Source organism: Lycium barbarum, chromosome 4 (genome assembly GCF_019175385.1).
Source record: "Lycium barbarum isolate Lr01 chromosome 4, ASM1917538v2, whole genome shotgun sequence".
Taxonomy (NCBI): Eukaryota; Viridiplantae; Streptophyta; class Magnoliopsida; order Solanales; family Solanaceae; genus Lycium; species Lycium barbarum.
The window spans coordinates 137884260-137901803 of NC_083340.1; the positions used below are offsets into that span (position 1 = coordinate 137884260).

Sequence of the window (17544 nt, forward strand, 5' to 3'; positions counted from 1 at the left end):
GCTTCTTGTACTGCAGATGCACAAGCCACAAACTCAGCTTCCATAGTTGAAAGAGTCGTGCAAGTTTGTTTCTTACTTTTCCATGAAATAGCACCACCATTAAGTACGAAAGCATAACCGGATGTCGATTTTCTATCGTTCCGGTCACCACCCCAATCAGCATCTGTGTATCATCTCAAGTGTAAATCATTTCCACTATAACATAGTGAATAATCAACAGTTCCCTTCAGGTATCGGAAGATCCTCTTCACAGCTTTCCAATGATCTCTTCCAGGATTGGACTGATACTTGCTAACCAGACCTACAGCATAACAAATGTCCGGACGAGTACACATCATAGCGTACATCAAGCTCCCGACAGCACTAGAATATGGAACTCGAGACATGTCTTCCTTTTCTTTTTCAGTCTCTGGACACATTTCAAGGCTTAAAGTTTCACCTCTTGCTATTGGAGTATCCATGGGTTTGCAACTATTCATTCGGAAGCGTTCCAAAATTTTCCTTATATAAGTTTCTTGAGATAGACTCAAAACCTTCTTGGAACGATCTCTTTGGATCTTAACACCCAATATATAGTCTGCTTCACCCATGTCTTTCATGTCGAATGACTTTGAAAGCCATGACTTGATAGTTTTCACATACTCCAAATTATTTCCGGCTAATAAAATATCATCCACGTAAAGGGAAAGAATTACAAACATTCCATTGGACTTCTTCACATAGATGCAATGGTCTTCATCGATCATGGTCCAATCATATGAAATCACCTCTTTGTGAAATCTCAAATACCACTGCCTTGAAGATTGCTTCAGGCCATAAATAGATCTTTTTAATTTGCAAACTTTCTTTTCTTGGCCTTTAACGATGAAACCTATAGGTTGTTCCATGTAGATTTCCTTGTTTAATTCTCCATTGAGAAAATATGTCTTCACGTCCATTTGGTGTAACTCTAGATCCAAACGTGCAACAATAGCCAAAAGTAACCGAATTGAGGTAAACTTCACAACTGGTGAAAAGGTTTCCTCATAATCTATTCCAGCTTGTTGGGTAAAACCTTTTGAGACCGATCGTGCCTTGTATCTTTCTATTGACCCGTCCGCTTTACGTTTAACCTTGAGAACCCATTTGTTCCCAATGGCTCTACGCCCAGAAGGAAGGTCAACAAGATCCCAGACTTTGTTGGTTCTCATGGACTCCAATTCTTCTTTCATTGCTTTCATCTATTCATCTTTTCCAGGACTTGCCAAAGCCTCAGTCACAGAATTAGGCTCATCCAATTCTGTGGGAGACACCAGGAAAACGTAATCTTCAATCTCATAAGATCGTTTAGGTACACTTTTTTTGGTACTCTTACATTGTTGAAATTCAGATTCCTCTAAAGGATTTTGGGATTCAAAACTCCCACTTGGACCAGGAGACGATCCTTGATCTATTTGACTATTAAATATGTCCGAAGACATTATTTGATCATTTGAATTTAACATTTCGTAAAGAGGTTCTCTTTCTTTTATTTGGCCCTTTTTGGGAAAATCATTTTCTAAAAAAGTGATATCTCGTGATTCAATTTCAATTATACGTCCATCTTCTAATTCACCAATGAACACATACCCTTTGGAGTGTTCTGAGTATCTTATGAAGATACATTTCTTCCCTTTTGGACTCAGTTTTCCAAACTTACCAAAACGATCCTTTACATATGCAGCACAACCCCAAGGTCGTAGATCATTCAAGTTCGGTTTATGACCAGTCCATAACTCATAGAGAGTGGAAGTAACTGGTTTAGAAGGCACTTTATTTAGTATGTAGGCTGCAGTCAATAATACATCTCCCCAGAAGGAGATAGGTAAATTTGCCTGCGCCATCATAGATCTTATCATGTCCAATAATGTTCTATTCCTTCTTTCTGCTACACCATTCTGTTGAAGTGTGTAAGGAGTAGTTAACTGTCTCGTAATGCCTTTTTCATCACATAATTCTTCAAACTGTTTTGATAAATATTCACGGCCTCTATCGGTTCTTAAAGTCTTTATACTTTTATCTAATTGATTCTCAACTTCATTCATATATTTTCTAAAGCATTCAAGTGCTTCAGATTTATGAGAAATCAAATAGACATAACCAAAGCGCGTGAAATCATCAATAAATGTAATGAAATACAAAGCACCAGACCTTGCCCTCACATTCATTGGACCACAGATATCAGAATGGATTAATTGTAACGGGGAATCTGCTCTCTTAGCCTTCCCAAATGGTTTACGCGTAATCTTTCCGGCAAGACAATTTTCACACGTTGGCATTTTAATTTTGGAGAAAGGACCTAAATTCCCTTCCTTTGCCAATCTATTCATCCGGTCTTGTCGTATGTGACCTAATCTTGCATGCCATGTAATAATATCAACATCACTGTTACTAGAATGACATGTCATTACACAACGGTCAACATAATAGTCATAAGTTGAAGGATTATAATCTAAAACAATAAAACCATCATAACGAAGTCCAAAACCATAAAAAAACATTGTCTTGAGTAATTCTAACACCATTGCGACTAAACTTTAAATCGAAACCTAAATCTAGAAGAACAGACACAGATACCAAGTTACGTCGGATCTCTGGAGCATATAGGACGTCATCCAACATCAAAGTTCGGCCACCATGCAAGTCCATTTTGCAAGTGCCTATCCCTTTGACTTCAAGCTTTGCATTATTTCCTACATATATCCACCTTGATCTAGGTGAGACTCGACGAAACTCCACAAACGCTTCTCGATCACGACTCATATGGTCAGTGGCCCCTGAGTCTACAATCCACACAGGATAAGATTCAGTTAGTAAAACAGTGCTAGAAACATATGTAGCACTTAGAGATGCGTTTTGAAATGCTACCTTTTTCGGCTCGAAACACTCACGAGAAAAATGTCCTGGAACATGGCAGTTGTAGCATTTCATCTTACTCTTGTCTTTCTTCTTGAAAAACCATTTTCCCTTCTTGGGATTAGGCTTGTTCCTTTTCTTGGAAGGTCCTTCTCCGGTCTCCTTACCCTTTCCGTCATTTTTCCAATTCTTCTTGCGCTTGAAGCCAGAAGACTTTGTGCCACTTGATTCTGCCACATAGGCATTAGATACAGTTTTGGTAGCACCAAGACGCTCGTCTTCAAGCTCGACATGACGGGCAACATCAGAAAAAGTTTTGATGCTATCATTATGGGTTAAGTTAACCTTCAAGTGTTCCCAACTATTGGGAAGAGACCGGATCACTGCCTGAACCTGCTGCTCATCAGAGAGAACATGACCAACACTTTTGAGTTGAGCAATCATGTTAGACATCACCCTAAGGCGTTGCTTGACATTGTGATCATGACGCTTCTTGTAAGTGTCAAATTTGATAGTCAGCTGTCTAAGGCGGGTCACAGTGGTACCCCCATAAGTCTCTCGTAAGTGTGCCCACATAGCATGAGCAGTAGGGTATTCTTCACATTCGTGAATGAGATCATCAACGACAGAACTTACAATAATTCCACGTGCAATAGAATCTTTCTTTTTCCACGTATTGTAAGTTTCCAGATCTCTTCTGTGCTGAGCAGTGTTACCCTCTTCTGGGCGAACCAAAACATGGTTAATACCTTCTAGAACATCTTGCTCTTCTAGTACATACCACATTTTACGACTCCAGATGTCGTAATTCTCGCCATTCAGTTTTTCAGCTTTGTTTAAGTCAGCAATGATACTCTTAGATGTCATATCTGTTGATTGAGACAATTAAGCAAGTTCTTATTCATCAATACTTACTTTAATAAATTTATGCATGTGATATTCACACTCAAGCAATTAATTTCCATAAATGACTTCACATTTAGTATAAAATCGAAAGGTCACAAAGTTTCCAATCATCATCTACAGTCTAAATGTTTAATCAGAAATGGAAAAAAAAAAAACTTAGCGTGAAATTTATTTAATAACTTTCAATTAAGTCTCAACCTATTTAAAAATAAATAAATAAATAAATAAATGGAATATAAAAGAAATTTAAACAACATAACCATATATTAAAAAAAATTCACAATTTAAATTACAAGTTCATAATCTCCCACTCGAATTCAAGTTCTTGAACATACACCTCAAAAGGTTGACTTAGAAAGAAATCGTGATAAATATTAACTAAAATACCACTCCAAGGCTCTCGGAGGGAATCTACTAAAATTGCTAAAGCTTCCCAAATTCGAGATTTCAATAAAATTAGCCAGTTCTTCTCGTTGCAACCAAAAGAGTTCAATATGTTCAGGCACTGAAGCATTAGGAGACATCTTAAAAGCTTTAAACTCTTTAAATTTCTTCTCTCCTTCCCTTCGTATAGCCCTTTGATCCCTTAGTAGATTTTGGGTCGCCCTTGGAACATTATTCCTTATGACTTCACGTCCATGGAAATGTGTCCCACGACGACGTACTCTTCTATATTGTCTCCTTGTTCGATTTCGGGAACTCCCACTTGGAGTACTTCGAGCTTGTCCCTGTCCAGCCATGTCTGAAATGGGAACAATGAAACAATAAGAATAGACATACCATTCAATATGACAACACATGCCACATTACTCGTAGAAGACAAAATTACGTCAAGGATCATATACCAATAAAATGGCATGGCTATTAGGAGGTTAAAAAAAAAATTACTAAAACAGCAACCATTCTAGTCTTTAGTGTTACACCCCGATCCTACTAGGGTGTGATGGGCACCCGACCCCATATTCGGAGCCGAGCGAACCCGCTGACTCTTATTACACATATAAACTTGTGAATCAATTAAGAAACAAATACACAACAAGCTCTCCAATTTTTTTTTTTTTTATAAGTAAAGTCTATCATCATGTGGGACCCGTGACATGAAACATAATAACATATCGACTGGCGAAGACGTCTACAAAGCTGACACTCTATACCCACGACTCTGTCTGCAAAGTCTCTAACCTCGAACATAGCGTCATAGTACATATACTCTGACTTGGCAGCACTCCAGGACAAATGGAGCCTACCAACTCCGCTGGAACATCTTCTATGCTAACTTCGCATCCTTTGGGTGTACCTGCGCGGCATGAACGCAACCCCCGAAGAAGAGGGGTCAGTACGAGTAATGTACTGAGTATGTAAGGCATAAATTGTAACATAGTAAGAAATATGCGTATGAATAATAACTGCATGGAAACGTAGAACATATCATAGGATAAAAGAGTGACCTGTACATATGAGTGCCGCTGAGGGCGAGTACCATGCATGCTTGTCTTTCCTTTTGTAAAAATATTTATTTTTCATAGACATAGAAAATAGAACTTATATCATATCATGTCTTATCATATCGTATCGTATCGTATCGTATCGTATCGTATCATATCATATCGTGTCATGTCATAGCATATCATGTCATATCATGTCGTGTCATATCATAGCATATCATGTCATGTCATAGCACCGAACAATGTCGGCTCGCCCACATAGCGCCGAAATACGTCGGCTCGCCCATATATCTCGCGTCCGGGCATCCCGCGTCCGGGATGATAAGCCAACTGACCAGGTGGCAATGAAACATGTTTCCCTTCCCATTTCCCCCATGTATACCTTCCCCCCATCCCATGTTCATATACATATCTTATATACATATGTCATATAAGCATGCAAGAGAGCCCAAAGAAAAATCATGTAGCCATCAGAGTGACGTAAGGTCAGTGACCTCCGATTACATTATGGAACAATCGTGGTCGCTTTGTCTCACCTTGAAGGAACAAGTATTTTAAGGCGAGGCCACCAACGGAGAATAGCATTAGAAGTAAACATAGAATGAAATCATGGGCATCATAGACGTCAATTCATAGGCTTTGAAATCCTTAGAAAATAGTGTCATAGCTAGGAAATAGAAATAAGGTTCAAGAACTAGTTTATCACCTTCATTTTCACATTGAATCCTTAGCTTAGAAGTCTTAGTCATGGAATCATTTTGGTCATACTTATCATAGGCATATTCTCTTTTCTAACATCGTCGTTATCATTATCGTCATAGAAGTATTCTCGTTAGAATAGTTATAGTACTTGTCATTTGGTAACGGAATCAGGATCAAAGGTTTCCTTTGGATTCAACCTCAAGTAAGTCAAATAGAACTATAAGGAAAAATCCGGGAGCAACGGGCCCACCTCGGGCCGAATGAGGTAGCGTATACAATTTGCATATGTTACATGTCATGGCGTTACTTGTGAGGGTTTTAGGGTAGTCGGGTCCTATTTGTGCAAGTTCTAGATGTTTAGGCAATTTTTCAACATTTCATACAATATTTAATTCAATTCTACTGAATGAAAAAGGGGAAACTTTGGGTGCGGATTCCGGAGAATAGAATTGTCCCCGAGGGTTGTATCCAACTTATTACGTCTAAGACATGCCATAGAAGGAAGGGTGAAGTCTTACATACCTTTTCCGCTTCATACACGTCTCCAAAATCAAGTTTCAAGTTCGCCAAATCTACAATTTGGTCACAATTACCAAATGTTAATTGTAAGGCTTTAAGATTTCAATCTTAACCAATACTTGTCTACAAAAATTTGGGCAGCATCTCCCCTATAAATACACCATCCCCAAAATTCAACTTAGCCAATTTTTTTATCAACAACAATCCGGAAATTCAACCCGGCCAAACTATCAACACAATGACAACAACCATGACTACAAAACACAATATAACACAACTAGTCTTCTTTGCAACATAATGCAATAGCTTTCATTCCAACTTCACATTTCCAAACCAATCTCAATGTTTTTACATCCATTACTAATCAAGATCATTACAATATAATTCGGAAGCATTTCATATCATTTCTACAAAATATTCACAAGATATACAAAATATACAAACTTTCCACCAAAACCATAATCCATCCAAAACTTCTAATCTTCAATCTACATATTCATAACATATTTCCATCTTCCAATTTCATCAACCATAATCATAATTTGCACCTTAACAATTTCATTTTCATAATTACATAAATCTACCATAAAATCACAAAACTTCTCATAACCACTTAACAACCAATCTTTCATGCCAATATGGACTATTATCCTTCCAAATTCACCAATTAACATAATAATTCACATTTAAAACTCCACTTCCATAATTACATAAAAACTTCAATAAAATCACATAATTTCCTATAACTATTTCCAAAAAATTTCCATGCCAACTTGAACCATTTTCTTCCATTTCCAATATAAGGTCCATCACAACTACAACTAGAATACAACATAAAATTCAACTCATCTTATTCATACAACCTTACATACACATGTACACATGCAAACCCACTTTGTAAACTTCCATATTTCCATAAATTCTACTCATTTCTACATACTACAACATAAACCAACCTTCATAACATAATAAAAAGGAATTAATTCTTACCTTTTTCTACAATCTTCTTCACTTGACCAAGTTGTCAACTTGAAGAAACAAGTGCTCTTTCTTCCAAAATAATTACACCAAGTTGTAAAGGACCCTTGAATTAGTAGGAATACCACAAGAAAATAATTTTTGGGAGAAGATTTCAAAGGGACAAAAATTGGAGAGCATGGCCGTATGCCATGTCTCCTTTGCTCTTCATATTTTTGTTTTTCTCCCCTTCTAATGTTCTTGAAACTTCTATATGTTTCAAGACAACTAAATGACCCCTTTTATTTAATTATCACATGGAAATTAATTAGAATCCATGGGCTTGGGCCATTGTATGGCCGGCCACCCCTCTTTTGGGCCTAATTTTTCTCTTCATTTTCTTTTTTTGGGCCAACCCGGTTGGTCCCGAGTTGAGCCTAGCCCACTGACCTTTCGACCTTAAAACGTCCATATCTCCCTGTACCGACGTCACCTGGGAACCCACGACCTATGGTTGGAAAGCTAATTCAATTATCTACAACTTCTATTTCTTGGTATTTTTCCAAATGCCAAACTTATAATACCGTTTGTGCCCCTAGAAGTCAGATCACCCGAAAACGTTTTCTTAAAAATATTCGTTTGGAGGGCTTCCACTTTGATTTGGCCCAAGGGTCCTTCTTGAGTTGTGTTTAACTTCACATATGTGATTCATATGACTTGTCACATGTTCCAAAAAAAATCTTGACGTGTGGGCCCCACCCCATCTTACAAATAATCCGACGTTCAAAATACGGGATGTAACATTTAGCAACTTCATCGAATAAAGGAAATAATTTTATTATATTTAGGCAAGTTCTTTGCCCCTGATGTCACGTTAATGCCCGGTGATTTCTCAATAGTAGAAAACTCCTTACACTAATGTGTATTGAGAATATGACATGACTTTTCAAAAAAAACTTGTTGTATCTTTTACACAATTAAAGAAATACATTAATCAAGTGGACCACTAAGTCAAGAAATGACATTACTATTAAAGTGTGTCTCTGCAAATAGTACTAGTACAATAAAGTACTTTTCTTTTCCTTTTTTTTTTTTTTTTTTTTTTTTTTTTTTTCTGTTCATGTCATACTCAATAGACATATAGGCCTTAGTAATTCAATGGTAACCACACGTAATTCAATGACAACCACACATTTTACTTTCTGAACACTCACTTTTTCCATAAAGTGCTGCAACTTCACTCTTTTACAAAGTAAAGACCACAATTTGTTGAAGAACAACACTTTCTTTTTCACACCCAAACAAACAAAAAGGAAACACGGGAACCAATTTTAAAGCAATTTCTTTCTCTCTCTTTGTTTGTGATAGATTAGCAAAAAAAAATGCAACAATGATTCTTTTCTTAGCAAATCTGTTGTAGCGTTCTATTATATCGAAAGAAAAAAAAATAACAACGCAGATATTTCAAGAGAAAAAAAAATACTCAGACTGTGAACAATTAACAGTAGCTCTGATACCAATGAAGGTTTTCATATCTTGAAACAAGAACAAAGATGATGTACCTGTTAGCAGCGGAAGTTTTGCACAAGATCACTACAAAAATTGCCCCAAATCTGACTTCGTCTCACTTGGAAACGGAGTACTTTTTCACGAACTAGATGTCTTTTACTTCTCTCTTTTCTTTACTGTGTGTTATTCTATTCTGTGTATCTCTGGAGAATGATAGAGTATTTTTCATATATAAAAGAGGAGGTTATGTTTTTACGGTTGATAAAGTGAAAGAAACCAACACTAGCACATTCCCATAATCTTATCCCATTATCACATTTCTTTTTTTTTTGTGTTGGTAACTTTTCAAGGGAAGTTAATTTTCATCTTATCACTTCAGAATAAAAAACCGGGCCGGGTCAGTCCACATGTACGACCCGCGACCCATAACCAATATCCAACAAGAATATTCAATGAAATTCTTGTTTTTAGTCTTGCATGTTATAATGGACTTGCTGCGAAATTTAAAATTATACTTAATCTAGAAAGCTATTTTCAACTTGTTAGCTCTATATTCTTGAACTAATTTTATCACCAATTCTACTCATTGTTCATGTAATTTCAGTCCAGCTGCACCATGAATCTAAATATTTGAATCTGTACAAATGCTATTAATTTGGAACTTAATTAAGTACGTAGGAAAAGAATCCTTAATTTGAAAAAGTATTGGGTTCTTGACGTGAGCATATATATTGATTTGAAGAAGTTTATTAACTATTTTAATATATGCATCAGTGTTTTAAAAGGCGGGGGCGTAAGGCGGGGCGTTTTACATACGCCTCGAGGCACGGGGCGTAAGCCCCATGGGTATTTAATTTTTAGTATTTCTTAAAATAATATAATTACAATAAATATTTTTAAATAGGTAAAATTACATAAAAAAATAAAAGAAAACTGTAAATAAATGAAATATATATATATATATATATATATATATATATATATATATATATATATATATATATATATATATATATATGTATATGTGTGTGTGTGTGTGAGCGCGCGCGTGTGCTTGATCCTCACAAAAAAATTATCAAAGCCCATTATACACCGCTTATAACTTATAATTATATATAACATAATTTTACAAGTATAAACAATACAATGAAATAAAAGCTATTATGAAATGCAAAACAATTCTAACATTTTAACTTTCAAACACAAAAAAAAAAACACAGTTTCTTAAAACATTATTACTATCATACTATTCATTTTATCTCCCTATAAGCAAATAATCAATAAAATTTATCAATATTACAATTAAAACATAATTTCTTCATGAACAAAAAATAAAATTATATGATAATTCTGATACATAAGACTTATGACCAATGACAAGTGAAAATGTACAATTCCGCTATGTGTTTTTTTTTTTTTTTAAATAAGTGATATTCACCCTCACGAAGTTCTCAAATAGTAAATATCCAATACTACGACTTGTTATATGAGTTACACCCAATCTTCTATTTCTATAGATGAAAAACTATTAAGTATCATTATTTTGGTAAACAATTATGAGGTGAATGATTTTAATTAAGGAATTTAAAATATAATTTGTGTAAGAACTGTTAGGCGAGCCCTGGGCGTTGGGCGTTAGGCGTGTTTAAGGCGTACGGTTGGGCGCTTAGGGCGTAAGCCTCATAGGAACTAAGCCCTGCACGTTAGCCCCAGGGCGTTTTGCCACTGCCTTGCCTCGAGGCGAGCCCCGGGGTGAGTCCTGACACTGCCTTTTAAAACAATGATATGCATTCAATTAAGGGTCTGAGTCTCAGACATTCAAACAAAACTTCATTTCTAGTATGATACAAAATTCATGCTATCTAATCACAGAAAATAATGCAATCAACACGAAATAAACTTTTAAAGGGGTAGTTGGGGATGAACACTAAAATGAAGAAAGGTAATTTTGAGAGGAAATTTTAGGGAACGACCATGATGACCGAAATAGCAAAGTTTCTCACATTGATGAGCTTCAAGAAATAGTAAACGGTCTTTTCAATACACAAATATATAACTCCCCATGAATATAAATTGCACTCATATTCATTACCGTAATAACTGGGTTGGACGATAATAAAAAGTCATAGCAAATTTAGTAGCTACTTATAATTAAAAAAACAAGTAAGCGTAATTTCCTCTCAAACTTTGGTTTCATTTGGCTATTTTTTGGAGAGGAGTCAATTTATAGATCTAAGAAAGTGAACAAAATCCAAAAAAAAAAAAAAAAAAAAAAAAATCTACCCATAACATCTATGGCAAAGTCTATAAGCGAAGTTCAGTATTGTAAATATCAAAAGGGGATGTAGCTCAGATGGTAGAGCGCTCGCTTAGCGTGCGAGAGGTACGGGGATCGATACCCCGCATCTCCATTTTGTTTTTTTACTGTTTTTGATAGATTTCTTTTTGTGGACCAAAAATTACTCCCTCTATCCCATTTTGTGTGACCACTTTCCTTTTTCCTATCTTTAATGAGATGAATGTATAGTCAAATGCTAATGTTTATGATTTATTTTAGATCAAAGTTTCCAAAGTCTTTATTTTTCTAAAAACTCCATATTCAGTCAAACAATGCCACATAAATTGAAAGACATAGAGTGCTATTTTTGTAAGGTCGGTTGAAGACCTACTTACACTCGCAGTTTCTTGAAGACACAGTAATATACTCCCTCTGTCCCAATTTATTATGTGGCACACTTTCTTTTTAGTTTGTCCCAAAAAGAATGTCACATTTTTAGAGAAAAAAAATATAAATTTATCAGATGATTTACAGCCAAATAAATATCTAAGACTTGTTTTGGACCACAAATTTTAAAAGTCTTTCTTTTTTTATTAAATTTTGTGTCAAGTAAAATCGTGTCACATAAATTGGATCGGAGGGAATATATGCTAAGATTTGTGCTTGCGCGATGTCCTGCGCTTGTACTTAATCACGCTGTTTATTCTTCGGTTTTGCTAGCTAGGAAGAGATGAAAGAGTCTTGTTCAAGTGGTTAATTCTGATTATTGAACAAAATACGTAGAACCTTCTATGTTCATCCTTGATGAGTCTGTTTATATAACTTTACACTTTTATATATAACATCATTAGTAATAGAGAAGTTCGATATTGTAATCATATAATCCCTCAAGATACTATTTCACTATCGGTCACTCAGCAGTATTTAGCTTTGTAAGGTGGTCTTGGGTGATTCATATGGGATTCCACGTGCGCATTGCTATTAGGGCCAGAGCATAAGCTAGTAATGCTTTCACTATTGGATTTTCACCATCTTTGTTATTTATTCCACTTTTTCAAGAAATCAAGGGGTTGTGGAGACTTCTATATTTCCCTAGATTGTTGCTCTACCGAATAACTAGCAGGGGCGGCTCAAGCATATTTGGGGCCTAAAGTCATAACTTAATGGGAGGCCTTATATAAATAAAAAATCTTTAATATATATTTTGATTTAAACTTTAAAGCCTATTCTTGTAGTTTTTTGAGATGCAAATATATTAGTAATATATTTCTTATACTCGACTCATTCTAAAAATTCTTTTTCAATAGTTAATATAGTCAATCCATTTAATCTTTCTTGAGACATTATTGATCTTAGGGATAATTTTATCAATTTTAATTTTGAAAAAACATCTTTCCACTGAGCCAACTGTTATAGAATTGTTAACATTTTCATATAAGCAATATAAGCATTTGAAAAAGAATCTTGCTTTTATTTGATTTAGTATATCGATTAGAATATTATCTTCTATTTCTACGATTTCTCTTAACATTTTCAATTCATAAAATAAGTCTACACCATCAATATCGGGGTGAGTGAGTGAGTGACTACTCTCTTTTATAAAACATCAAGGATAAGACAATATTTTAAAATTCTTGTCACTAGTGATCTCGATTTTTTACCACCAAATAGCAAATCAAAAATATTTCCATACACTTCAATTTTTTTTGTTGTAAACTTTTGCTAACGGGATTATTAAGAAATAATACATCATACCAAATAAAAATTCAAAATTTTCAAATGCGTATGTTGCTAAACAATTAGCTTTACTTTTATTTTTTGGTTCCTAACTAACAACTACTAAGTTCAATAAAAGCATCTCTTATAGGTGGAGTTTAAAATGTTATTGCTTCAATACTTTCGATACGATTTTTCCTACGTGACAATGATTCAAGAATTGGAATTAACACGCTATTCACGATCAAAAATATTATTGTCAATAATTACTTTATTCACAGTTAAAAATTTATCTTTTCTTTTACGTGAAAAAGATTAATTTTCTACTATTAGTACTTAATATTTTTTTAAGAAAACTTATAAACCCACCATTACTAAAAATGGGGCCCTCCAAAATTGGGGGTGTAAAGCAGCTGCTTCATTAGCTTCACCTAAGAGCCGGCCATGCGAATAAGGAATTCGATAGTTTTGATTTCAGAAGAAAATTGCCAGCAATCGATTTTTTTTTTTGTTGTGTCACAAGTGCATATATATACCATGTGGCTGTATCAAAATTAGACATTTTGAACTAGAATTTCTCTCGGTCAAGATATCCAGGATTGAATAATATCAGAGACCAAATAGAATTGAAACAATAATATAAAAAAATAAAATAATGGATTATAATTATATAAAGAACATCATCATAACGACAACGCCAAATCCACGGTGGAACTAGCAATGAACCTAATTTTACTAGCTGATGATGGAGGAGATGATGTCGGTACAGAAACACCAGAATGAGGCAATGTAGGAACTTCCAACGGTTGTTGATCATGGATTAATACAAGAGGATTTTGCAGGAAAGTAAACAATGAACACGACTGGCTATTTATGTAAAGATCCATCAAAATTAGACAGTTTAAACAAGAATGCCTCTCAACCATGATTGAACAAATCCAATACAATATAGAATCGAAACAATAATTTTTAAAAAATCAACGAATTACATAAAGAACAACATCATAACAACAACACCAAATCCCATGGTGGAACTAGCAACGACACTAATTTTATCAGCAGATGAAGGTTGAGATGATGTTGGTACAGAATCATTATTAGGAGGCACTGAAGGAGCCTCAACAGTTATCGGAGACGGACTACTAGCATCAGGGGAAGTTGCAGGTGAGATTTTAGGTGCATTTTTTGGTGATGAAACAGGAGAGATTTTAGGTGCAATTTTTGGCGTTGGCGCCGAAGATTTAGGAGATGATGATGAAGCAGGGGATTTAGCAGGGGCTGATGTTGGTGGAGGAACTGTGGCAAGTGTGTTGACTTCAAGTTTCATACCTGAGGCACAATGCCCACCTGTTCCACATATGAAATATCTCTTGCCTGATGAAGATAGAGGAATGACAGTCATTCCTCCACCATTTGTTGATATTGCATTTGTTGTCTGGCAGGAATCATAATCAGCTTTTGTAACTTCAAGCACATCATGGTTTGGAGTATATGCAAAAACTGTCAAAGGAAAAAACAAAAGTTAGAAAACCTTAGTTTGATAATTGACCAAAAAGGGTTCATTGAATGTTAAATTGCTTCCACCTCTAAGATCAGAGGTTTGTGTCACATCTGAAGTAAGTAAACCAACATGCACGAAATAACCAGAGGGCTTTCGAGCTTTGTATATGGATTTTTTTTTTTTTTTTGTAAATCTAAATTAGTCAAGTCGCAATGTGAATACCAAACACGGGTAAATTTAAAAAAAAAAAAAAAAACACGCACAGTTGGTTCTTGGAGTGATAGAGAATAACAAAGACTAGTCATTTTTAAGAGAGAAATTTGATGAGGGTCGAGACAAGAATGTCAACCGCTCTTTAGTGCGAAGAAGGGTGGGTTTCAGAGAGGATTACGTCAACCAAAACTTTGACTATGAGAATGAGAGTTGACATCAACCTCACCTTGTTATCGGATAACAAAATAAATTTCACCTAACAACACTCCGCAGCCTGGCCCCCTAAGAAGGAGGCCAACCAAGAGCAAGAAACCCGACGCTATACTAAGAAATTCACGAATTATGTATAAATATTTGTCTATGAACTCAATTATTATTATAGTATTAACTTCAGATCCCTATAGAAATCCATGAACTTACTCAAACTATCACCAACTACGAAAGTTTCGGATGCAGCCCATGTTTTAAGATCAGCGCTCTGATCCCATCCACCATTAGGAGCTCCCACTGTGTGATTTGCAGCCACGGCCGAACCAAGAACCAAGGCTATGGTAGCCAAGCTCATTAATATTCTAACCATTGCCATTTTAATCACCAAAATGTTATAATTAGGATGACCAGATTGCTACAACACTTGTAAATTTGGCTATATTTTGAGAATTGGTGTCTTATTTATAGCAGAATTCTGCTATTTATATGTAGTTATATTGAAAGAGGACATAATAATTTGACTAAGATTATCGTATTTTATAATCCAAACGCGCCAATGACGGTGTTTTCTCAAATACACCATTTTCCTTTTCTCTCCGCGTCATTTTATCCTTTTATTTCTTAATTCGTTTTATATGGTGTAAAGGATATATACACAATTACATCACTTAATTATATGATAATTACCGATAAATTTTTATAATAAATATTAATTTGTGACCTCATATAAAATGATGGTGAACATGCTATTACATGGATACTACCAAAAAAAAAAAAATCTTTACACTACAATTTTTTTTTTACATTATCAGTGTATAGAGTATACGTTTTTACTTTTATTTTATGATTTGTGTTATTTTCTTGTAATTGCATTTATTTTTTCACGTACCAAAATTAATTAAGATTGACTCGGTAAGGGCATATTTGATTTGTATATTGGCTAAGAATCATTACACGTTATTGACTCCTAATCATGGTGTCAAATGTATGTGACACAAGAACATGCTAAAATGCGGTGCATTATTTATGTATTATGTACAAGGTTTTGTCAACACTTCATTCAGGTAAATAATCTGAGTGCGTTCTTAGCACATGTAATCAATTAACAAGTTGGTAAGTGTTAGACCCCCAAGTTCGGACATAGACGCATGCGGGCTAGGATGGTGTCAAGGGCTTGTACATTGCCCCTTGACATGAACCTATGTGGGTGTTGAAAGCAATGTGCGGGGTTGCATGCCTATGACATGGTGTGCAGCTAAGTCAAGGTGCTTGGGAGTTGGCAAAGCAGCTTGACGAATGTCAGTGGCACGGACAGGCGCATGGCACCAGACGGGCATGCGTGCAGGCAGTGGGTTGGCATCGGCAGACATGGGCATTGACATGGGCTGGCTGGGGCCAAGGCAGATGGGCACGACAAAGGGTTGGCATGGTGTTGGCACGACATTGGCATGAAGATGGGCTAAAAATATTCTAAGTGTTGGGCGAAGCTATGAGGCGAAAATTAGGCTAAGGCATGTGCGAGGCACATGAGCGAGGCAGGTGCACAGCACACGAGTGAGGCACGCGCGCGACACATGCAGGAGGGCCATGCGCGCGGCACATGCGTCGGTTAAGGAGTGTGCGCGGCATGTGCGACGATTATGCACGGTTTCTGAAAGCTTTTGCCCACATGGGCGAAATGTTAGGCTTGGAATGTTTGCCATGATCCCGAATGTAACTGCTGGCACATGCCATGCACGCCCCTCCCCTTGTAACTTCTTGTAACTGCCCCTGGCAGGTTTTGTATGTAGTCAAAATTTGGCTAAGGCATGGATCAGTTTTTGTAAGCCTCCAAATGCGTGAGTCCTTTTGTATATCTGAGAGATAATAAAAAGGTTGGGCGTTGCCCGTAAACTGTGTGTGTTCCTTTCATTGTGATTGACACGAAATTAAATCTAAGTGTTAAAAAGTGAGCGTGTGTGCGAAGGCTGAAGTTGGCTGTGACGCTGACTGCCGAGCAGTGGTGACGCTGAAAAAAATCACCCCTGTTTCAACTGGTATCAGAGCGTGGCTACGTTCGTGGCACGATGGCTGGCGGAAGTAGTACGTACAATGAACTGAGGGACAGAGTGGCTGCCCTAGAGGCGCTGGTGGGAATGGCTGAAAACGCCGATGATGTGACATCCATAATTAGTCGCATTCATGGCTTGAATACGGAACTTGCTCAGTTTCGTGAGATTATGACAACAAGAACGACGGGATATGATGAATTCCGTGAAGAAGCTTTGGTTCAGATCGAGGATCTGAAGAAGGCAAACGAAATTCTAAACTTGGAAGTGTAGTGCTGCGGAGGGCAATGGCTGCTGGTGCTAACGCAGGCCATGAAGCAGAGCGTTCCAAGGTAAAGATCCCTGAACCTAAGGCCTTTACTGGTTCAAGATCTGCAAAGGAACTGGAAAATTTCCTATGGGATATGGAGCGGTACTTCACAACTGCCCGTATTGCTGAAAATGACAAGTTAAGTATCACCACTATGTACTTGACTGGTGATGCGAAATTATGGTGGAGGACCAGGGATGCGGATGACATGAGTGCTGGTAGGCCAAGGATTGATACTTGGGCCAAGTTGAAGAAGGAAATGTGTGACCAGTTCCTTCCTAGCAATGCATCTTGGATTGCTAGGGATCGCTTGAAAAGATTGAGGCAAACAGGTTCTGTTCGTGACTATATCAAGG

At 36.4% G+C, this 17544-nt stretch overlaps 1 protein-coding gene, 1 long non-coding RNA gene and 1 other non-coding gene across 3 annotated transcripts; 1 reads left to right on the forward strand and 2 right to left on the reverse strand.

Annotated features, from left to right (window-relative positions):
- Positions 1–4764: 4764 nt before the first annotated feature.
- On the reverse strand, positions 4765–7619 carry LOC132638681 (uncharacterized). The gene is made up of 3 exons (XR_009581851.1): positions 7437–7619; positions 6450–6499; positions 4765–5077 (listed from the first exon to the last, which is right to left on the reverse strand). It is a non-coding gene; the product is annotated as an uncharacterized LOC132638681 (long non-coding RNA).
- Positions 7620–11250: 3631 nt separating this feature from the next.
- TRNAA-AGC (transfer RNA alanine (anticodon AGC)) lies at positions 11251–11323 on the forward strand. The gene has a single exon. It is a non-coding gene; the product is annotated as a tRNA-Ala (tRNA).
- A 2429-nt stretch (positions 11324–13752) lies between these two features.
- LOC132638682 (uclacyanin 1) lies at positions 13753–15267 on the reverse strand. Its single transcript, XM_060355482.1, has 2 exons — positions 15041–15267; positions 13753–14406 (listed from the first exon to the last, which is right to left on the reverse strand). The coding sequence occupies exons 1-2, from the start codon at positions 15204–15206 to the stop codon at positions 13892–13894; spliced, it is 681 nt and encodes a 226-aa protein (XP_060211465.1). The 5' UTR covers positions 15207–15267; the 3' UTR covers positions 13753–13891.
- Positions 15268–17544: the final 2277 nt, after the last annotated feature.